Genomic DNA, 15,750 nt, shown 5'->3' with positions numbered 1-15,750 from the left:
CTCAGATGTAAACTGCAGACTAAAATACAGAAATATTATTGAAAAGAAAATGAAAGAGTTTGAGAACAGGAATCAAACCTTGGAGATTCAGTGGCAAACTCTGAAGGAAACGTTGATTGATTCTGCCAGAGAGGCATGTGGTGAGGTTGTGTGCAAAGATAAAAAAATCAGAACTCCCTGGTGGACACAGGAAGTTAAAGAGGCAGTGAAGAAAAAGAAGAAAGCATATCAAAAGTTCCTGGCAAATAAGTCGGCTTGTGCTCTTAGAGAATATAGAGACAAATGCAAGAAAGCTAAACAGTGTGTAAAACTAGCTAAACAAAAGTCATGGGAGGACTTTGGCAAGAATATAGAAAATAAATATCAAGAAGGTGGCAAAATATTCTGGAGGTTGTTGAAGAAGCTTAGGAATGGAGGAAAGAGTGCTGTAAAAGGAATTAGAGATGATAAAGGTGAAATGAAAACAGGAGAAAAAGATATCCTTGAAGTATGGAGTAATTACTTTGAAAAACTGCTAAATGAAACAAGCAGTGATGACAGCACAGTGATAAAAAACACTGACCAGGCATGCAGTCAGGAATACATATCCATACTTGAAGTAGAAAAAGACATCAAAGGCTTGAAATGTGGAAAAGCAGCAGGAGTAGATGATATTCGACCAGAAATGCTGAAGTAGTCTTACAGTGGCTGCACTGCATAGTTCAGAAAGCCTGGACAGAGGGACGAATTCCCGATGATTGGAGTAGAGCTCTCATAGTACCCATATATAAAAAGGGAAATAAAACTGAATGTGAGAATTACAGAGGTATTTCCCTACTGAGTGTTCCTGGCAAGATCTATGCAAGTATACTTGAGAAACGGTTGAGAAGAATTGTGGAAGAAAAGCTTGGTGAAGAACAAGCTGGATTCAGGCCAAATAGAGGCTGTCAGGATCAGATCTTCACTTTACGACAAATAGTCGAGAAAGCATGGGAATATAACAAAGATCTGTATTTAAGTTTTGTCGATTTGGAAAAGGCATATGACAAGGTGCCAAGAGAGAAGCTATTCAATACGCTGCAGTTATATGGTGTCAATGGGGCATTGTGTCAAGTAATACTTAGTCTGTATTTGAGTTGTAAGTCGGCAGTTAGAAATAAGGATGTACAGGAAGATGGTTTAATGTTAAATCTGGTGTGAGACAAGGATGTACATTATCCCCTCTGTTATTCATTATCTACATGGATCACATTATGAAGGAATGTGGTATTAAACCTGATATCAAAATTGGAGATGTTAATGTCAGCTCTTTGCTTTATTCAGACGATGTTATACTTCTAAATAAATCCGCTTCAAATCTGCAAGATTCCCTGACTAAATTGAATAACTGCTGTAATAGATATCTTATGAAAGTCAGCAATAAAAAGACAAAGACAATGAAAATAGGCAGAATCATTGAAAATGTCAACTGTGTTGTGAATGGAGAACCTGTGGAACAAGTAAAACATTTCAGCTACTTAGGCACAATTTTTACTGAAGATGGTAAGCTAAATATAGAAATAGACAACAGAATCAGCAAAGCTGGTATCGTGGGAAGTCAATTGAATAAATTCATATGGAATAAGAAAGAAATTAGTCGGAACACTAAATTAGCTGTATACAAGACTGTGTTCAAACCAATTTTAACTTATGGATCTGAGAGCTGGGTCAGAAGTAAAACACTTGACCAAAGACTAGAGACTGCAGATATGAGAGTCCTGAGAAAGATTAGAGGCGTGAACAGATGGCATCAATGGCAATATCATATTAAAAATGTGGATATTAGGAAAGAACTTGACATTGTCAGCATCCAGGAATGCGTTAGCAGAGCTAATCTCAGATGGTATGGTCACTTAAATAGAATGGGAGAGGAAAGATTAGCAAAACAAGTGTTCTCTGCCAGGTTGGCAGGAAAACGACCCAGAGGAAGACCAAGATATAGGTGGATTGATACGGTACAAAGTGCCTTAGACGATAGAAATATAAGATCTGATAATGTTGGAGTCTTGACAAGTAACAGACTGATTTGGAGGAAAATTGTAGATAGGAAGTTAGTAATGATGTAATTTTTTCATGTAGTACTGTCATATCCTGTACACCCCTTGAGGGTACATGGCAGGAATTTGATGATGATGATGATGATGAGAAACTTTAATAAATACTTCCTATATTTCGGCAATGTCACATTGCCGTCTTCTTGGGAACATACAACTATGACATGTGCACGCAGGCACTACAAAAAGCAAATGAGGCAGAAGAGAGAAACTACTGTTGTTCCTAGAGTCCTAATGGTGCCCCCTAGTGGGCTATATTGGGTGGCCTTGGCTGTCGTTCTCATAATGCAAGCTTCCCAAATTTGGGGCAGTCTCATGCACCCAAATTTGTTGAGGTTTGGAAAGTTTTTTTTTAGAGCTGAGGCTGATTCTATGAACAATCTTTCATATTTAAACTTGCTGCGGTGTATTAACGTGGCTTTTTTCCAAATGTATTCTGTGGCGGGTATCTCTGGATTAAATAATTTAATAGTCATGTGTTACCAACGTATAAGCTAAAAGATGTTATAAATAGAATAGAACTTTTATGCAATTTCATTTTTTACTGGAGGTCAGCCAATTGAATAATGGTTGATCAAATCATTGTCACTTTGGCATACTGTTTGAAATGTAATATAGCTTGTCTTTGTGTGTGTGTGTGTGTGTGTGTGTGTGTGTGTGTGTGTATACACACACACACACACTAGGGAGGGGGGGTGCTCCGTCCCCTTGATGTCTACAGCGCCCAACTCCCCCGAGTTCTGGACTGGTAGGCTGGTTCTCCTTGAATTCTGATGACTCAAATTTTGAAGCCTTGAAAGGGGGTTCGCCCCCCAACTATGTAACAGGAGAACAAAGGAAGTCACCATGTTAGCAGTTCACACCAGGAAAGCCAAAAGCAGAAAAAAGATGAAGTGCTATAAATGCCAGGAAGATTTAATGGGGGAAGAAAATTACATAACATGCAGGAACTGTCAGAGAAATATGCATTTTCTCTGTTCAGGAGTGTTTGAGGCAACATGGCAACGAAAATCGAATGCAAAAAAGCGTGATGAGTGCCCACACTGTATGTACGGAAAACAAGCGATGTTGCCTTTCATCAACATTGCTTTGTTGATGAAATCAACCTCTGTTCTCACATTGGTCTCTGTCACTGCTGCCACAACAATATCCTCACTTGGATGATGACCCACACTGTATGGAAACAAAGCGATGTTGCCTTCAGTGGCAGGCAGGAAACAGCCAATGCAGCAAACAACAGCAGGTACCAAACTGTCAACGCAGCAACCAACAACAGAGGAAATGAAGAACAAGGAGTATAATAATGAAAACTCAGGCGAGACCACTTTAAATATATTACTAGAAAATAGATTACAAAACTTAAAAGACCACTAAATCAAATTTGTTCAAGTACTAATTGAAAAACACAGCACAAATTATGGAAAAATATGAGGAATTAATTCAATTTAATAACAGTTCTGAAGAAGTATTGCTGACCATTAGAGAAATTAAAAACAGCATAAAAGTGCTAATGGAAAGGCAGCATAACTTAATTAAAGAGACAACAGAACTACGGCAAGAACAAAATTCTCTAAAGCAACATTACGAACTGCTAAACCAACAACAGCATAAAAAAATTATCTTCGCAGTTTCTGGAAGACCATCTATGAGGAGATCATTTTTTATGCTTTAAGACATGGTAGTCCAACTAAGACTGAAAACTGATGCTGCCATTGAAGCAAAAGATATCCAGTCAGTTCATTGATTACCTCAAAAAAAGAAAAGAGGTTATCTCTGATCTCCCCACCCATCATAGTGTGACTCATTAACAGCCAACAAAAGATGTGGTCATATCCAGGCTTTATAAAGAGAAATGATAACTCCCTTATCTCTGCTTGCCAGCGTATTCTTCGATAACTGAGTAATTCTGCGAGCTACTCTGGCTATCTTAGCAATATGCACTCTATTACCACCCTCAAATCCCTGGCTTCAGCAATGTCCTGGAGTACATTTCCCTCTATACACAGCTTGTGATCTTGTTATCCCCAAATGAATAACTTTACACTTTTCAAAGTTAAATTGACATTTATTATGTTTTATCCATGCCATTCATTATGTTTCGATATTCATTATGTTTTGTCCTCTCTGGCCCATAGCAGCAACCAATTTTATATTTTATTCCATTATCCTCAATCTGACATCAAGTTGCCAACTGTCTTCTGTCCAAATGACTCATGCTCTTTTTGGCAGCAATTCATCTGCTATCATCAACAGTACCCTTACTCCCTGTCTTGTCTACTCTATCCTCCCTGAAAATACTAAACCAATCACATTATACCCCCTGTAACTACATTATCTGCTGTCAGCCAAGTCTCACTAGGTTGCACTAACCAATGCTAAAACCCACTCTCTCTTATTCCTGATACTTCTAGCATTAGTATATAGAAATTGTAGCATTCCCTTAGGGCCCCCAGCGTCCTTTACATCCTGAATTGACTACTTCAAATAACTATCTCTCAGTAAGTGTAAAAATCCTATTTCCTTTCTGACAAGTGATCTTTCCTCCTTCCAGTTAAAGCTCCCACCCCTCATAATTACTCGACTTGCACTTGAAATCTGCTGATGCATATCTTTCAATCATTTCTGGTACTCTCTGGCCTATAGCATCAACCAATTTTATATTTTATCCTATTATACTCAATCTGACACCAGATTGCCAACTGTCTTCTGTCCAAATGACTCATACTCTTGTTGGCTGCAATTCATCAGCAGTAGCAGTACCCTTACTCCCTGTCCTGTCTACACTATCCTTCCTGAAAATACTAAACCGATCACATTATCTGCTGTCAGCCAAGTTTCACTAATGACTCACTTCTGACCTACTTACTCTTATTCCTGATACTCCTTGCATTAGTATATAGAAACTGTAGCATTCCCTTGGGCCCCCAACTACCTTTACATCCTTAATTGACTACCTCATTTGATATTGTTGCCTGAGAGACTAGTTTTCACATTTTTTTATTATTATTATTCATTCACATCCTCATTTGCTTCATGGTGTCTTCACACACACTTGCCTGCATCTGCCCTAATATGCAGTATTTGCAGAATGATTTGAATAGGCTGGAAATGTGGGAATGGGATGATGGATGTCAGTAAATGTAAAGTCATGCACTTTGGCATGATTAGATATCCAAAGTTGTATTATATTGATGGGATTTTGCTAGAAGAAACTGATCAGGCTTGGGATCTTGGAGTGTTAGTAGATAGGAAGTTGAAGTTCAGGGGTATTGTAACAAAGATTGCAAATACGACTCAAGAGAATTGCAATGCTGAAACAAGCTTTGACATGTAAGGATAGGATGTCATTTTGCCTCTTTACAAGGCCATGATAAGACCTAACTTAAACTATTGTGTGCAAGTCTGGTCTCCTAGTTTCCGTTGTGATTCTGATACAGTGGAAAAAGTACAAAGGAGAGTGCTAAAAATAATATCAGGATTGTGGAATACTGATTATGAAGACAGACTGAGAATTTGCAGACTGCAGATGCTAGCAACAGGAGAAAGAGGGGTGAAATGACTGAGACTTACAAACTTCTGAGAGGGGGTCATACAGCATTTCAGTTGGTGGAAGTTTTCATTTTATGGAGGGTGGGGAGAGGATAAGAGGGCACCTTTCGAAGCAAAGAATTAAAGCCACGAAGGGGGGGGGGTGAGATATAGATTTTTCTCTCATAAAGTGGTGTGTAAGTGGAACAGATTACATTGGATATTATGTGTGCAAGAAGTGTTAATGAATTCGAGAAGAAGTATGATAGCTGGGGAACGTAGTATGTGTCCACCCTTGATGAGTCCTTGACTCTTTGGAGGTCTTTCTTAATAATAATAATAAATTCCACCTTCCTTCAAAATGTAACCATATAAATGAAGAATAAGTGGATACAGCATGCATTCATAGTCAGAATTTCTAGTTTTCTGAAGCTTGCAGAGGAATAAAATAAAAATTAAAAAAAACATTTTGAGAACCTTCATCAAAAAAAAATGACTTTAAAACACTGAAGTGCACAAACACCAAGAATTTTTAAGTAGCAAGCCAGATCAAACAGCACAAAACTGAAATGTGCATTTTTTCTGATTGTTTTTGACCTTGCATACCATATTATTATGCTATATTTTTAATGTTACCTCTGAGAATATGAATGAAAACAATGCAATATTTTAAAGAGCATTAAAAAATTTTAATCTAAATTTGAAACCAAATTATTTTATGAAAGAAATTAAAGTTATCTTAACCTGCTCCTTTATTTGTTTATCTAAAAATCTAAGTTTTAAAATGTGTATCCACAGAATGCATCCCTGAAATATCTAAAAAAATGGTTGGTTGGGTTTATAGTTTATTTGGCACAAAAACTACAAAGGTCATACTGTGCCATACTAAAGGTTACAACATTAGCATTTACAGAAAATTGTAAACAATAAGTCTGTACAAGAATCTAGTTCCACAAAGCAGCACCTCTAGACCTTGTGTGTTGCTGTGCCCTCTGTGCAGAGGGCACAGCAACACACAAGGTCAGAGGTTATTACAGTAGTGCAAAAATAGTTAATAATATAAGTTAATACATAATATATGAAACACTAAGCCAAGGAATGCAGTATCTACATATATGTAAAATTATAATAGATGTCTTTATAGCAGTACAAAATAGGCAAAATGGGATTATTATACAATATGCATGGATGAAAATTAAATTTAGCAATGCAGTATAAACAGAATTTAGCAATACATATAAACAGAATTACTAGAAAGTATACAAATTTGCAGATGACATTGTTATTATTGAAGAAGACGAAAGAGAACTACAAAAAATACTGAAACTGTTAAATGAGGAAGGGAAGAGATTTGGACTTGTTATGAACTTGGAAAATACAGACAATGGTATTTGGTGAGAAGAACATGAAACAAAAGATACAAGTGGATGGAACTGATATAGAAAATGTAGAACAATTCACATATTTGGGAAGTAAACTGACATATGACTTGGACTGTAAAAAAGAAATAAAGATCAGGATTGCAAATGGAAGAACAAATCTGAAGGCCATGGATAACATCTGGAAAAGTAAAGTGATCAGCCTGCAAACAAACTAAGAGTACTGGAAACATGCATCTTCAGTGGTGTACTGTACGGATCTGAAACGTGGGTAATAAATAAGGAATCAAGAAAAAGAATTTTGGCATTTGAAAGAACTTGTTACAGGAAGATTCTAAGAATAGGATGGGTACAGAAAATCACCAATGAAGAGCTCTATCAAAAGATACAACCAAAAGAAGATAGTGAAGCAGGCATCGGACATCAATGGGCAGTGAGCCCATGATGATGATGATACAAATAGGCAAGATGTCCTACAGCACTACATGATTATTCGAAAAATAAAGTAGTAAATAAGATGCATACACAAAATTTATGTTAAGTGATGCAGTATATACATATTAACAAAATTACTGCAGAGATTTCAGCAGTATATAAATAGATAACTATAGATTAACATATGTATATACAAAACAAGTCAAGGAAAGCAGTGTCTATAATACTTAAATACTAATACTTAAAGAGTCAGAAAGGAATTATTATACAGCATTGATGCATAAAATTTAAGTTTAGCATTATGGTATTTACATATTAACAAAATTACAGCAGGGTGATACAAATATACAAGATCAAAGCCTATGGTAATACATAATTGGTCAGATTTAACCTAATGAATAATATGTATATATAAAAGTTAAGTTAAGCAAAAAAGTATTTACATATAAACAAATTTATAGTCAAATGTGTTTGTACAAATTAATTGTTTCTAAAAAATTAAAAACATCATGCAATTTGTCTGAGTCTGCTAGCATTTCCCTGAGTGTATATGGCTTGGTTAGAATAGGTGTAAATTTTGACAATCTATCAGAATATGATGAATAGTGAGATGTGTGTTGCATTTTTCACATATGGGAGAGTCATCAGCTCTCAGTAAATGAGAGGGCGCAAGGTGACTGTGACCTATGCGGAGCCTAGCAAGGACAACCTCCTCCTTTCTCTTTGTACGTTGACTAGAATGCCAGTGTTTAATTTCAGGTTTAATGTTAAATAATTTGTTTGTTGATGCTTCTTGCCATGTTGACTCCCACTGAGCAATTATAAGATCAAAGCTCAGTGGGAGTTAACATGGCTTCTTGCCATGTTGACTCCCACTGAGCTTTGATCTTATAAGCTGTCTGTAGTCTGTATATGGAACTGTCAAACAGTATGTGGGGAAAGTATGAGCTGATTTAGCAGCTGCATCTGCAGCCTCATTTCTCTTAATTCCGATGTGGCTGGGAATCCAGCAGAACTGAACATCAAAATAAAGGATTTTCATTTTGTGAGCACCTCATAAAGTACTGGATGTGGATTATATATATATATATATACAGACTCATTGAGCTCTTTATAAATTATACACTTTTGGTAGCAATTTTCTTTTATATGCACAAGTGCAAGCTGAATGGCATGTAACTCTGCTGTATAATTACTGCAGTCTGGTGGGATCTCATTTGAGATAATAATGTCAGGAAGCACAGCAGCACAGCCAACAGAGGTGTTAATTCTTGAACCATCAATATAGATGGGTAAGAAATCAGCATGTGCTGCTCTGTGTGCATTAAACAATTGCAGGTAAATGGATGATGGGGTATAAGATTTCTGTAGCTGACAAAGTGAGAGGTTACAAGATGGTGTGCAAACCTGCCATTGAGGAACGCTGTTAGTGTAGCTAATGTTGTCAACATTTATACTAACAGCTTGCACAGTTTCTTTAATACATACCCAAAGGATGTATAGCAGTTTGATGTGTGATATTGAGCTTCCCAATGCAGAGAGAAGATACTATTCCATGTAGGGTGATATGGGAGAGATTTTATTTTTAGTGCGTATTTAAGAGACAACTGTTTCCGTCGAAGTGATAGAGCTGGTTCATTTCTTCAACATAGAGACTTTGAGTGGGTGAAGTACGAACAGCACCAGTAGCTATCTGTATACCCTGATGATGGATGGAATCCAACCATCGTAGGTTACTCTGTCTTGCCGAACCATAGACTTGGGACCCATAATCTAACTTTGAACGTATATGTGCACGATAAAGATGGAGCAATGAAGCTCGATCAGCACCTCACTCAATAGAGGATAGAGTGCAAAGGAGATTCAAAGTTCTTTTGCACTTTTCTCTTAGTTGACGAATATGTGCTAGAAATGTGAGTTTTCTGTCAAAGATGAGTCCCAAGAACTTGGTTTCTGTAGCTACTGGAATAACAGTATGTCCCATTTATTTCAGGATCTGGGTGATGAGTGCGTTTTCAACAGAAGTGTACACAGACGCTTTTCTCTGTTGAAAACCTAAACCCATTATTAAGAGCCCACAGAGAGACATGATCAATTGCTTGCTGAAGTTGTCTTTCAATTACCCTCATGTTATGTGAGTGACAGTAAATTGTGAAGTCATCAACATATAGAGCATTGTCTACAGTGGGAGGAAGCTGTTCAATGATTGAGTTAATTTTAATAGCAAAAAGGGTTACACTTAAGACAGAGCCTTGGGGAGCACCTTGTTCTTGATGATATGGTCGAGATAGCATACTTCCCACTCTGACTTGGAAAGTTCGTCTGAACAGAAAGTTTTTAATAAATATACCTACGTTACAAAGGTCTTTTAATATGCCATATCTCCAGGCTGTGTCATAAACTTTTTCCATGTAAAAAAAAAACTGAGACAAATGTTCTCGCTTCAGAAATGCATCTCTTATACAAGTTTCTAATCAAACCAAAGGGTCTAAAGTTGATCGATGTCTACGGAAGCCACATTGTGTATTGGAGAGAAGACTGGTGCTTTCTAAATAACAGAGACATCTGCCATTAACCATCTTCTCTAGAATCTTACAAAGACAGCTCGTCAGAGCAATGGGTCGATAATTATTTGCTTGTGTTGGATCTTTTCCTGGTTTTGGGATAGCAATGACAATTGACTTATGCCAGGAATTTGGAAACTCTTATTCTATTGTATAATAAGAGAAGAAGATCCACAGAAGATGATGGCAGATGTTTTATCATTTCATAATGGATGTCATCAGGTCCTACTGCACTAGGGTGAGATTGTAGGAGAGCTCTTTTTAGTTCCTCTTTGACAAATGGCTCATTATATGGCTGAACAATGTTGGTAGAAAAATTAAGCCTTTGTTTCTCTTGCTGCTCTTTCGGTATTAAAAATTCTGGAGAATATCAAGTTGTTGCTGAGATTTCAGCAAAAGTTTCTCCCAAAGCATCTACAATAGCTTTGGGATCAGCAAGAACACTTCCATTATAGTCTAAGGTAGACAGACAATGTGTACTATATCTGCCTTTCATTTTCCAGATTTTATCCCATACAATTTTCGGACTGGTCATTTGATTAATTGATGTAGTAAATTGGATCCATGATTGTTTTTGACTCTGACGTCTTTACATAACATGCTTTGGCTCGAGCACGCTTGAAAGTTATTAAATTTGATGTGGTGGGGTATCTACAAAATATGCTCCATGCTCTGTGTTAATCTTTTTTGGCTGCCTGACATTCTGAGTTCCACCAAGGCTTTGGATAGACTGGAAATCAAGATGATGATTTTTGGGATGGAGGTTGTTGCTGCCTGGACAATGCATTCTGTTATATATTTTACGGCTTCATTGATAAGTGTTTGACTGATGGCATCAGCATTAAATTTTGCAAGATGAGAGAAAGTGTTCCAGTCAGCCTGGTCCATTTTCCATATAGGTATCCGTGTGGGTGAACATGGTTCCTGTGAAAACATTGTACAAAGAACAGGAAAGTGATCACTTTCATATATGTTCTCTTCAACGTCCTGCATGAGCAGTGGAAGAATGGAAGGGAAAGAGATTGTAAGATTAATTGCAGAATATGAGCGGGTAGGCATTTGGAAGAAAGTATTGAGTTTATTATTTAGAAGGGAAAGGTTATTATTATCAAGAATTTTTTCAATGATTCGACCTCATCTATTAGTGTTGGCACTACCCCATGGAGTATTGTGACGCCATAAACTGCCTGAACCCATCAAAAGTATGGGTTCAGGCAGTTGCGAGATAAGGTTATCAAGATCAATTTCATTTAACTCAGCATTTGGTGGTAAATAAATTGAACATACTGTAATAAGAAATCCCACAGAGAAGCGAATCGCTACTGCTTCCAGAGAAGTATTAAGTTGGACCTGATGAAAAGGAATATGACTGCCCACCAGGATAGCTACTCCTCTGTGAGTAGGACCATCTCCAGTTCTATCCTTACGTACAACAGTGAAATTCCAAAAGGTACAGTTCTCATTGGGTCTTAAGTAAGTTTCCTGTAGACAGAAACAGAAAGGTTTGTGTTTCTGCAACAACATCTTGATATCGTCAATATTCTGGCAGATCCCATGACAGTTCCATTGTAAAAATTTTCCTATTGTCTTGATTTTATTGACTTGTCTGGTTTTCGAGAGGTTGAGGGCTTACCTTTGTCAGATTTATATTTATCCGCTGTTTTAGGGAAGTACAGATGGCCAGTGTCCATCTCTTCCTCTGGTAGAGTGTTCAAAATATCAAATGCGTTAGGGTCAGTTGGTACGCTTAGTTTGCTTTCGGTGGGTATCGAGGTATCCATTTTTTATGTGCGAGTGTCTGGTGGTTTATCTTTGAGTGAAGTCTCCACCATAATTTTTTGAGAGGTGAGTTTTCATCGAATAGGACCATTTTTGAAGTTGTCTCTGGAGTAAGGCCATAGGTCTTGTGATTAATGCGCTCAACAGAGAAGCACTTACAATCATAAAGTTCAGGTATGGTGAAATTATCAAATTGTGGAATAGACATACATGTTTGAGTTGCTGTTGGCACTTTTTTAATTGTTACTTTTTCATAACAGGATCGTAGAACAGGTGTAATGGTGGGCAGCTTTCTTTTTCCATCCTGATATGTTATGTTTGGTTCTGTTTTAATTTTTTGTATCTCTTTTTCATCTTTCCATTTCTGACATGCACATGAGTATGCTGGATGATCTCCCTGACAGTTGACACATTTAGCTTTTTTTCACAGCAAGATTTATTATCATGTTCTTTACTACCGCGTTGGGCACAGGTAGTAGAACCACGACAGGCAGTTTGGGCATGTCCATATCTTTGACATTTAAAGCATCTCAGCGGGTTAGGAATGTACATTCTAACAGGACAGCTGAGATACCCTGCTTTTACAGATGTCAGAGGCCTAGGTGTATCAAAAGTAAGAATGCACCTCACAATAGTCACTCCTCGATCTTTAAGCTCTGAACATATCTCCTCATCAGGAACATCAAGGAGATCCCATTCTGATATCACTCCTCTACTAGAATTGAGTGTTCTGTGAGGTGTTACTGCAATTTGTATTCCACCCACTGTCGTTGCTCTCAGTAGTTTCTCAGAATGTTGTTTGCACACTGTTTCCACGAGGATATCACCAGAACGCAATTTCTTGACAGTTCTGGGAGGTCCTGCCAGTCCTTCTAAACCTTTTTGGATAAAGAAGGGTGACATTCTCCCAATTGGTTTTTCACCTGTTGCATGAATGATTAAAAAGGTTGGTACATTTATGTTAGTATCTGATATCTTTTGTTTCTCACTTCTGTTTCCATATGCTGTGTCTATATCATCATGCAATTTTAATTCGGTGCCAGAGCTCCCCACTCACCACAGAGCCACACATGGACGCCACTACCCGGCAAGCTAACACTACGCTCAGGAGTGGAACGCCAGGGCTACCCTGGACGCTATACTGGCACTGCAGCAGGCCTAGGATCGCGACCCCAGGTGAGAGACTTACTGCAACACCGTTGACTCTTACAGGCAAGCTCACTAGCCGATTGATCCTGGCTGGGCCATCCAGGACCGCCCGTCTTGCCAAAGCAGGGGCCAAAGTAGTGCAAGACTACCAGGATCCCCCGTTCCGGATGTCCATGGGTCACACCGCACAGCAAACACGGCGGCAGGGCATTGGATCCCAGTGATGGTGGTCTGGAAAAAGGATAATGAAAAAGACTCAGGAGAAGTAGAGCAAAGAATATGGGAAGAAAAGCGCCAGTACCATCACTGGGAGGTCCCCTCCACCATGAACAGGTGCCCCACATGGAGGGGTAAAAAAATGGGAAACAACAATTCAGAAATATAAATAAAATATTATTTATAATGTTTAAAGAAACAGTATTTAACATAATTGATACCAAAAAATATTACATACCAATTACTCGGTGGAAATATTTCTTCAGGTATTGCTTTTTTGAAGATGGAGCATGATACATTCATTTCATCTACTATGAAAACAGGGAGAATAGAGAAAATTGAAATTAATCAAAAAAGCAAAATGGTTATGCTAGAGACAAAATTCAATATAAAAAGACCAATTAACAATTATATTACTGATTATATGTTGAACGGGTGCAAAGTGTTTCTACAACAGTTCACAGGGCACTGAAAATAGGAAGAGATCCAGCTTTAATAAAAGATAAAAAATGGCCATCATAATGAAAAGAAAATGTATACAGAAGTTCTGAAAATAATCAAAGCTGAGAAATTTTCTGATATTTATGGAGTCCAAGGCCTTATTAAGGGAGGACCACTTATATGTCACTCATTGCCTACATATCTACCTCCCTTTGAACATCAATGGTAGCCCTTCCACATTCACAACATGACAAGAACCTGGATCTTGCATACTTCCTAACATCATCCTTACTAAGTTTCCAGAGACCATCCCAAGTTCCTCTTCTGTCTACCATGAATGCTACAAAATAACATTTGTGTCTCAATGAAAATTCCCTTACAAAATTATGTTTCTATCATATCTCTTTTCATTTGTCTATTTCTCAAGAATTGTTGTTATGTGTTCACCCAGTTGCTTTCGACTCTTGGTGATAACATGAACAAAGGCCCTCTATCTCACTCGACCTCTTATTGCTTGTTTCAGCAATTGCAAGTTAAGTTGGTAAGTTTCTTTATGTTGTCCATCCAACTCTTTTGCAGTTTTCCTCTCCTTATACCTTCAATTTTCCCCAACATAACTGCCTTTTCCAATGATTCAACTGCTTGCAAAATATGTCCGAAGTACATTAACTTCTGTTTAACAATCATGGCTTACAATGAACACTGTCTTTATATTCTCTAAAACCTTCTTATTAGTCATTCTTGGAATCAATGGAATTCTTAATAGTTTTTTCTACACCCATAATTCAAATAAATCGATTCACTTCTGTTTTTCTTCTTAATAATCTAGCTTTCATATCCATACATCACTAGTGGAAATACCATTGTAATTCTAACTTTTTGTGGCCTTACTAACTTATCTGTCTTTCATAATTTTTGTCATAACATAGCTTTTTTTCTCCCATGGCTATCCTTCTATCATCTTCACATTTACCATCATTTGTTATTCTGGACCCCAGTAAATCATTAGTTTTCAACCTACCTCTATCATAAATTCATCTAAATTACCAGAAGGCATCACTTTTGTTTTGCCGATGTTTAAATTAAGCCTAGCTTTATTGCTTTCTGTCTTAACAAATAGAATCAACTACTCAAGATCTTCCTATGAGGGTTGTATTATCTGCATATCTTAAATTATTTAATTTTCTGCACCAATCTTAATTCAAGCTGGATCTTTGTCTATGTCAGCCATTCTCATAATATATTCACTATAAATATTAAAAAGATAGGGTGACAGTATACAACCCTGCTGCATCCCTTTTTATCGATCAAATACTGTGTCTTTCTTCAAAGACTTTTTACTGAAACTTCTTGGTTGTCAACAGTTCTCTCATCAAGAGAATTTGATGCTCAGGTATTCCCATTGATCTCCTTACAATGCACAGTCCGTTGTGATCTAAGAAATCAAAAGTTTTCTTATAATCAATAAAACATACTTTTGTTTAGTAATCTCATGTGCACAATTTTGCTAGATATCACCTTAGTCACTTCAACCATATCTTTTTAACTCTTTTCCATCTCCACAGAATGGAGGTGAATATAATTTGAACACAACAGTAAAGACATTGCTTTATAAAATTTGATGTAAAGTGGAAGAATATTTTCCTTATTCCTATATGTTGGAGTTCTCTTCAAACATTGCATCCATCTGATGATAACTACCTTGGAGTTCCTTAACTCTCTCTGTTCACCCCCACCTCCAGGTCTCAAGCTTTAATGCAACTTGCAAAAAAAAAATCCCATTAATATGATACTTTGTCTACAATGACCTCGGGTATACAGAAGTCTGCTCAAATCAGCTTGAAGAGATTCTGTATCAGCTATATCCCTTATCATCCTTCCAAACTTTGCATCATCAGAAATTAAAATGGATATTACCCTCAAGATCATCCAAATCTTATTAATACATAAGTTAAAGGACAATGGCACAATTACAGAACTCTAAGGTATCCTACTGGTTCCCTTCCTCTTCAACTTGGCACCTCTATAAATCATGCAGAAATAACAAGGCATTTACGGCAATGGAGCTTTTATGGCAAGGATCGCTCCCAGACCAGTTTTGACATTTATTAAAGTCTCATCAGTGGGAGCCAGACCCAGAAGTGATACCAGTGATATTTTTGGTCATCATCATCAAATTCCTGACAT

The 15,750-nt window shown here is 37.3% G+C and overlaps 1 protein-coding gene across 1 annotated transcript in view; it reads right to left on the bottom strand.

Moving 5' to 3' along the window:
* LOC150093819 (histone-lysine N-methyltransferase 2C-like) overlaps positions 1-15,750 on the bottom strand; it is a 1,065,326-nt gene that overhangs the window by 991,757 nt on the left and 57,819 nt on the right. The window contains exon 5 of the mRNA XM_090412524.1: positions 13,361-13,433. Within this exon, the coding sequence (XP_090268650.1) occupies positions 13,361-13,433 (73 nt within the window). The remainder of the gene's footprint in view (positions 1-13,360; positions 13,434-15,750) is intronic.

The sequence above is a fragment of the Typopeltis vanoorti genome, chromosome 23 (assembly GCF_054136105.1).
Source record: "Typopeltis vanoorti isolate ZY-2024b chromosome 23, IOZ_Tvanoo_1.0, whole genome shotgun sequence".
Classification (NCBI taxonomy): domain Eukaryota; kingdom Metazoa; phylum Arthropoda; class Arachnida; order Uropygi; family Thelyphonidae; genus Typopeltis; species Typopeltis vanoorti.
This window is presented reverse-complemented; position numbering and strand designations above follow the sequence as displayed.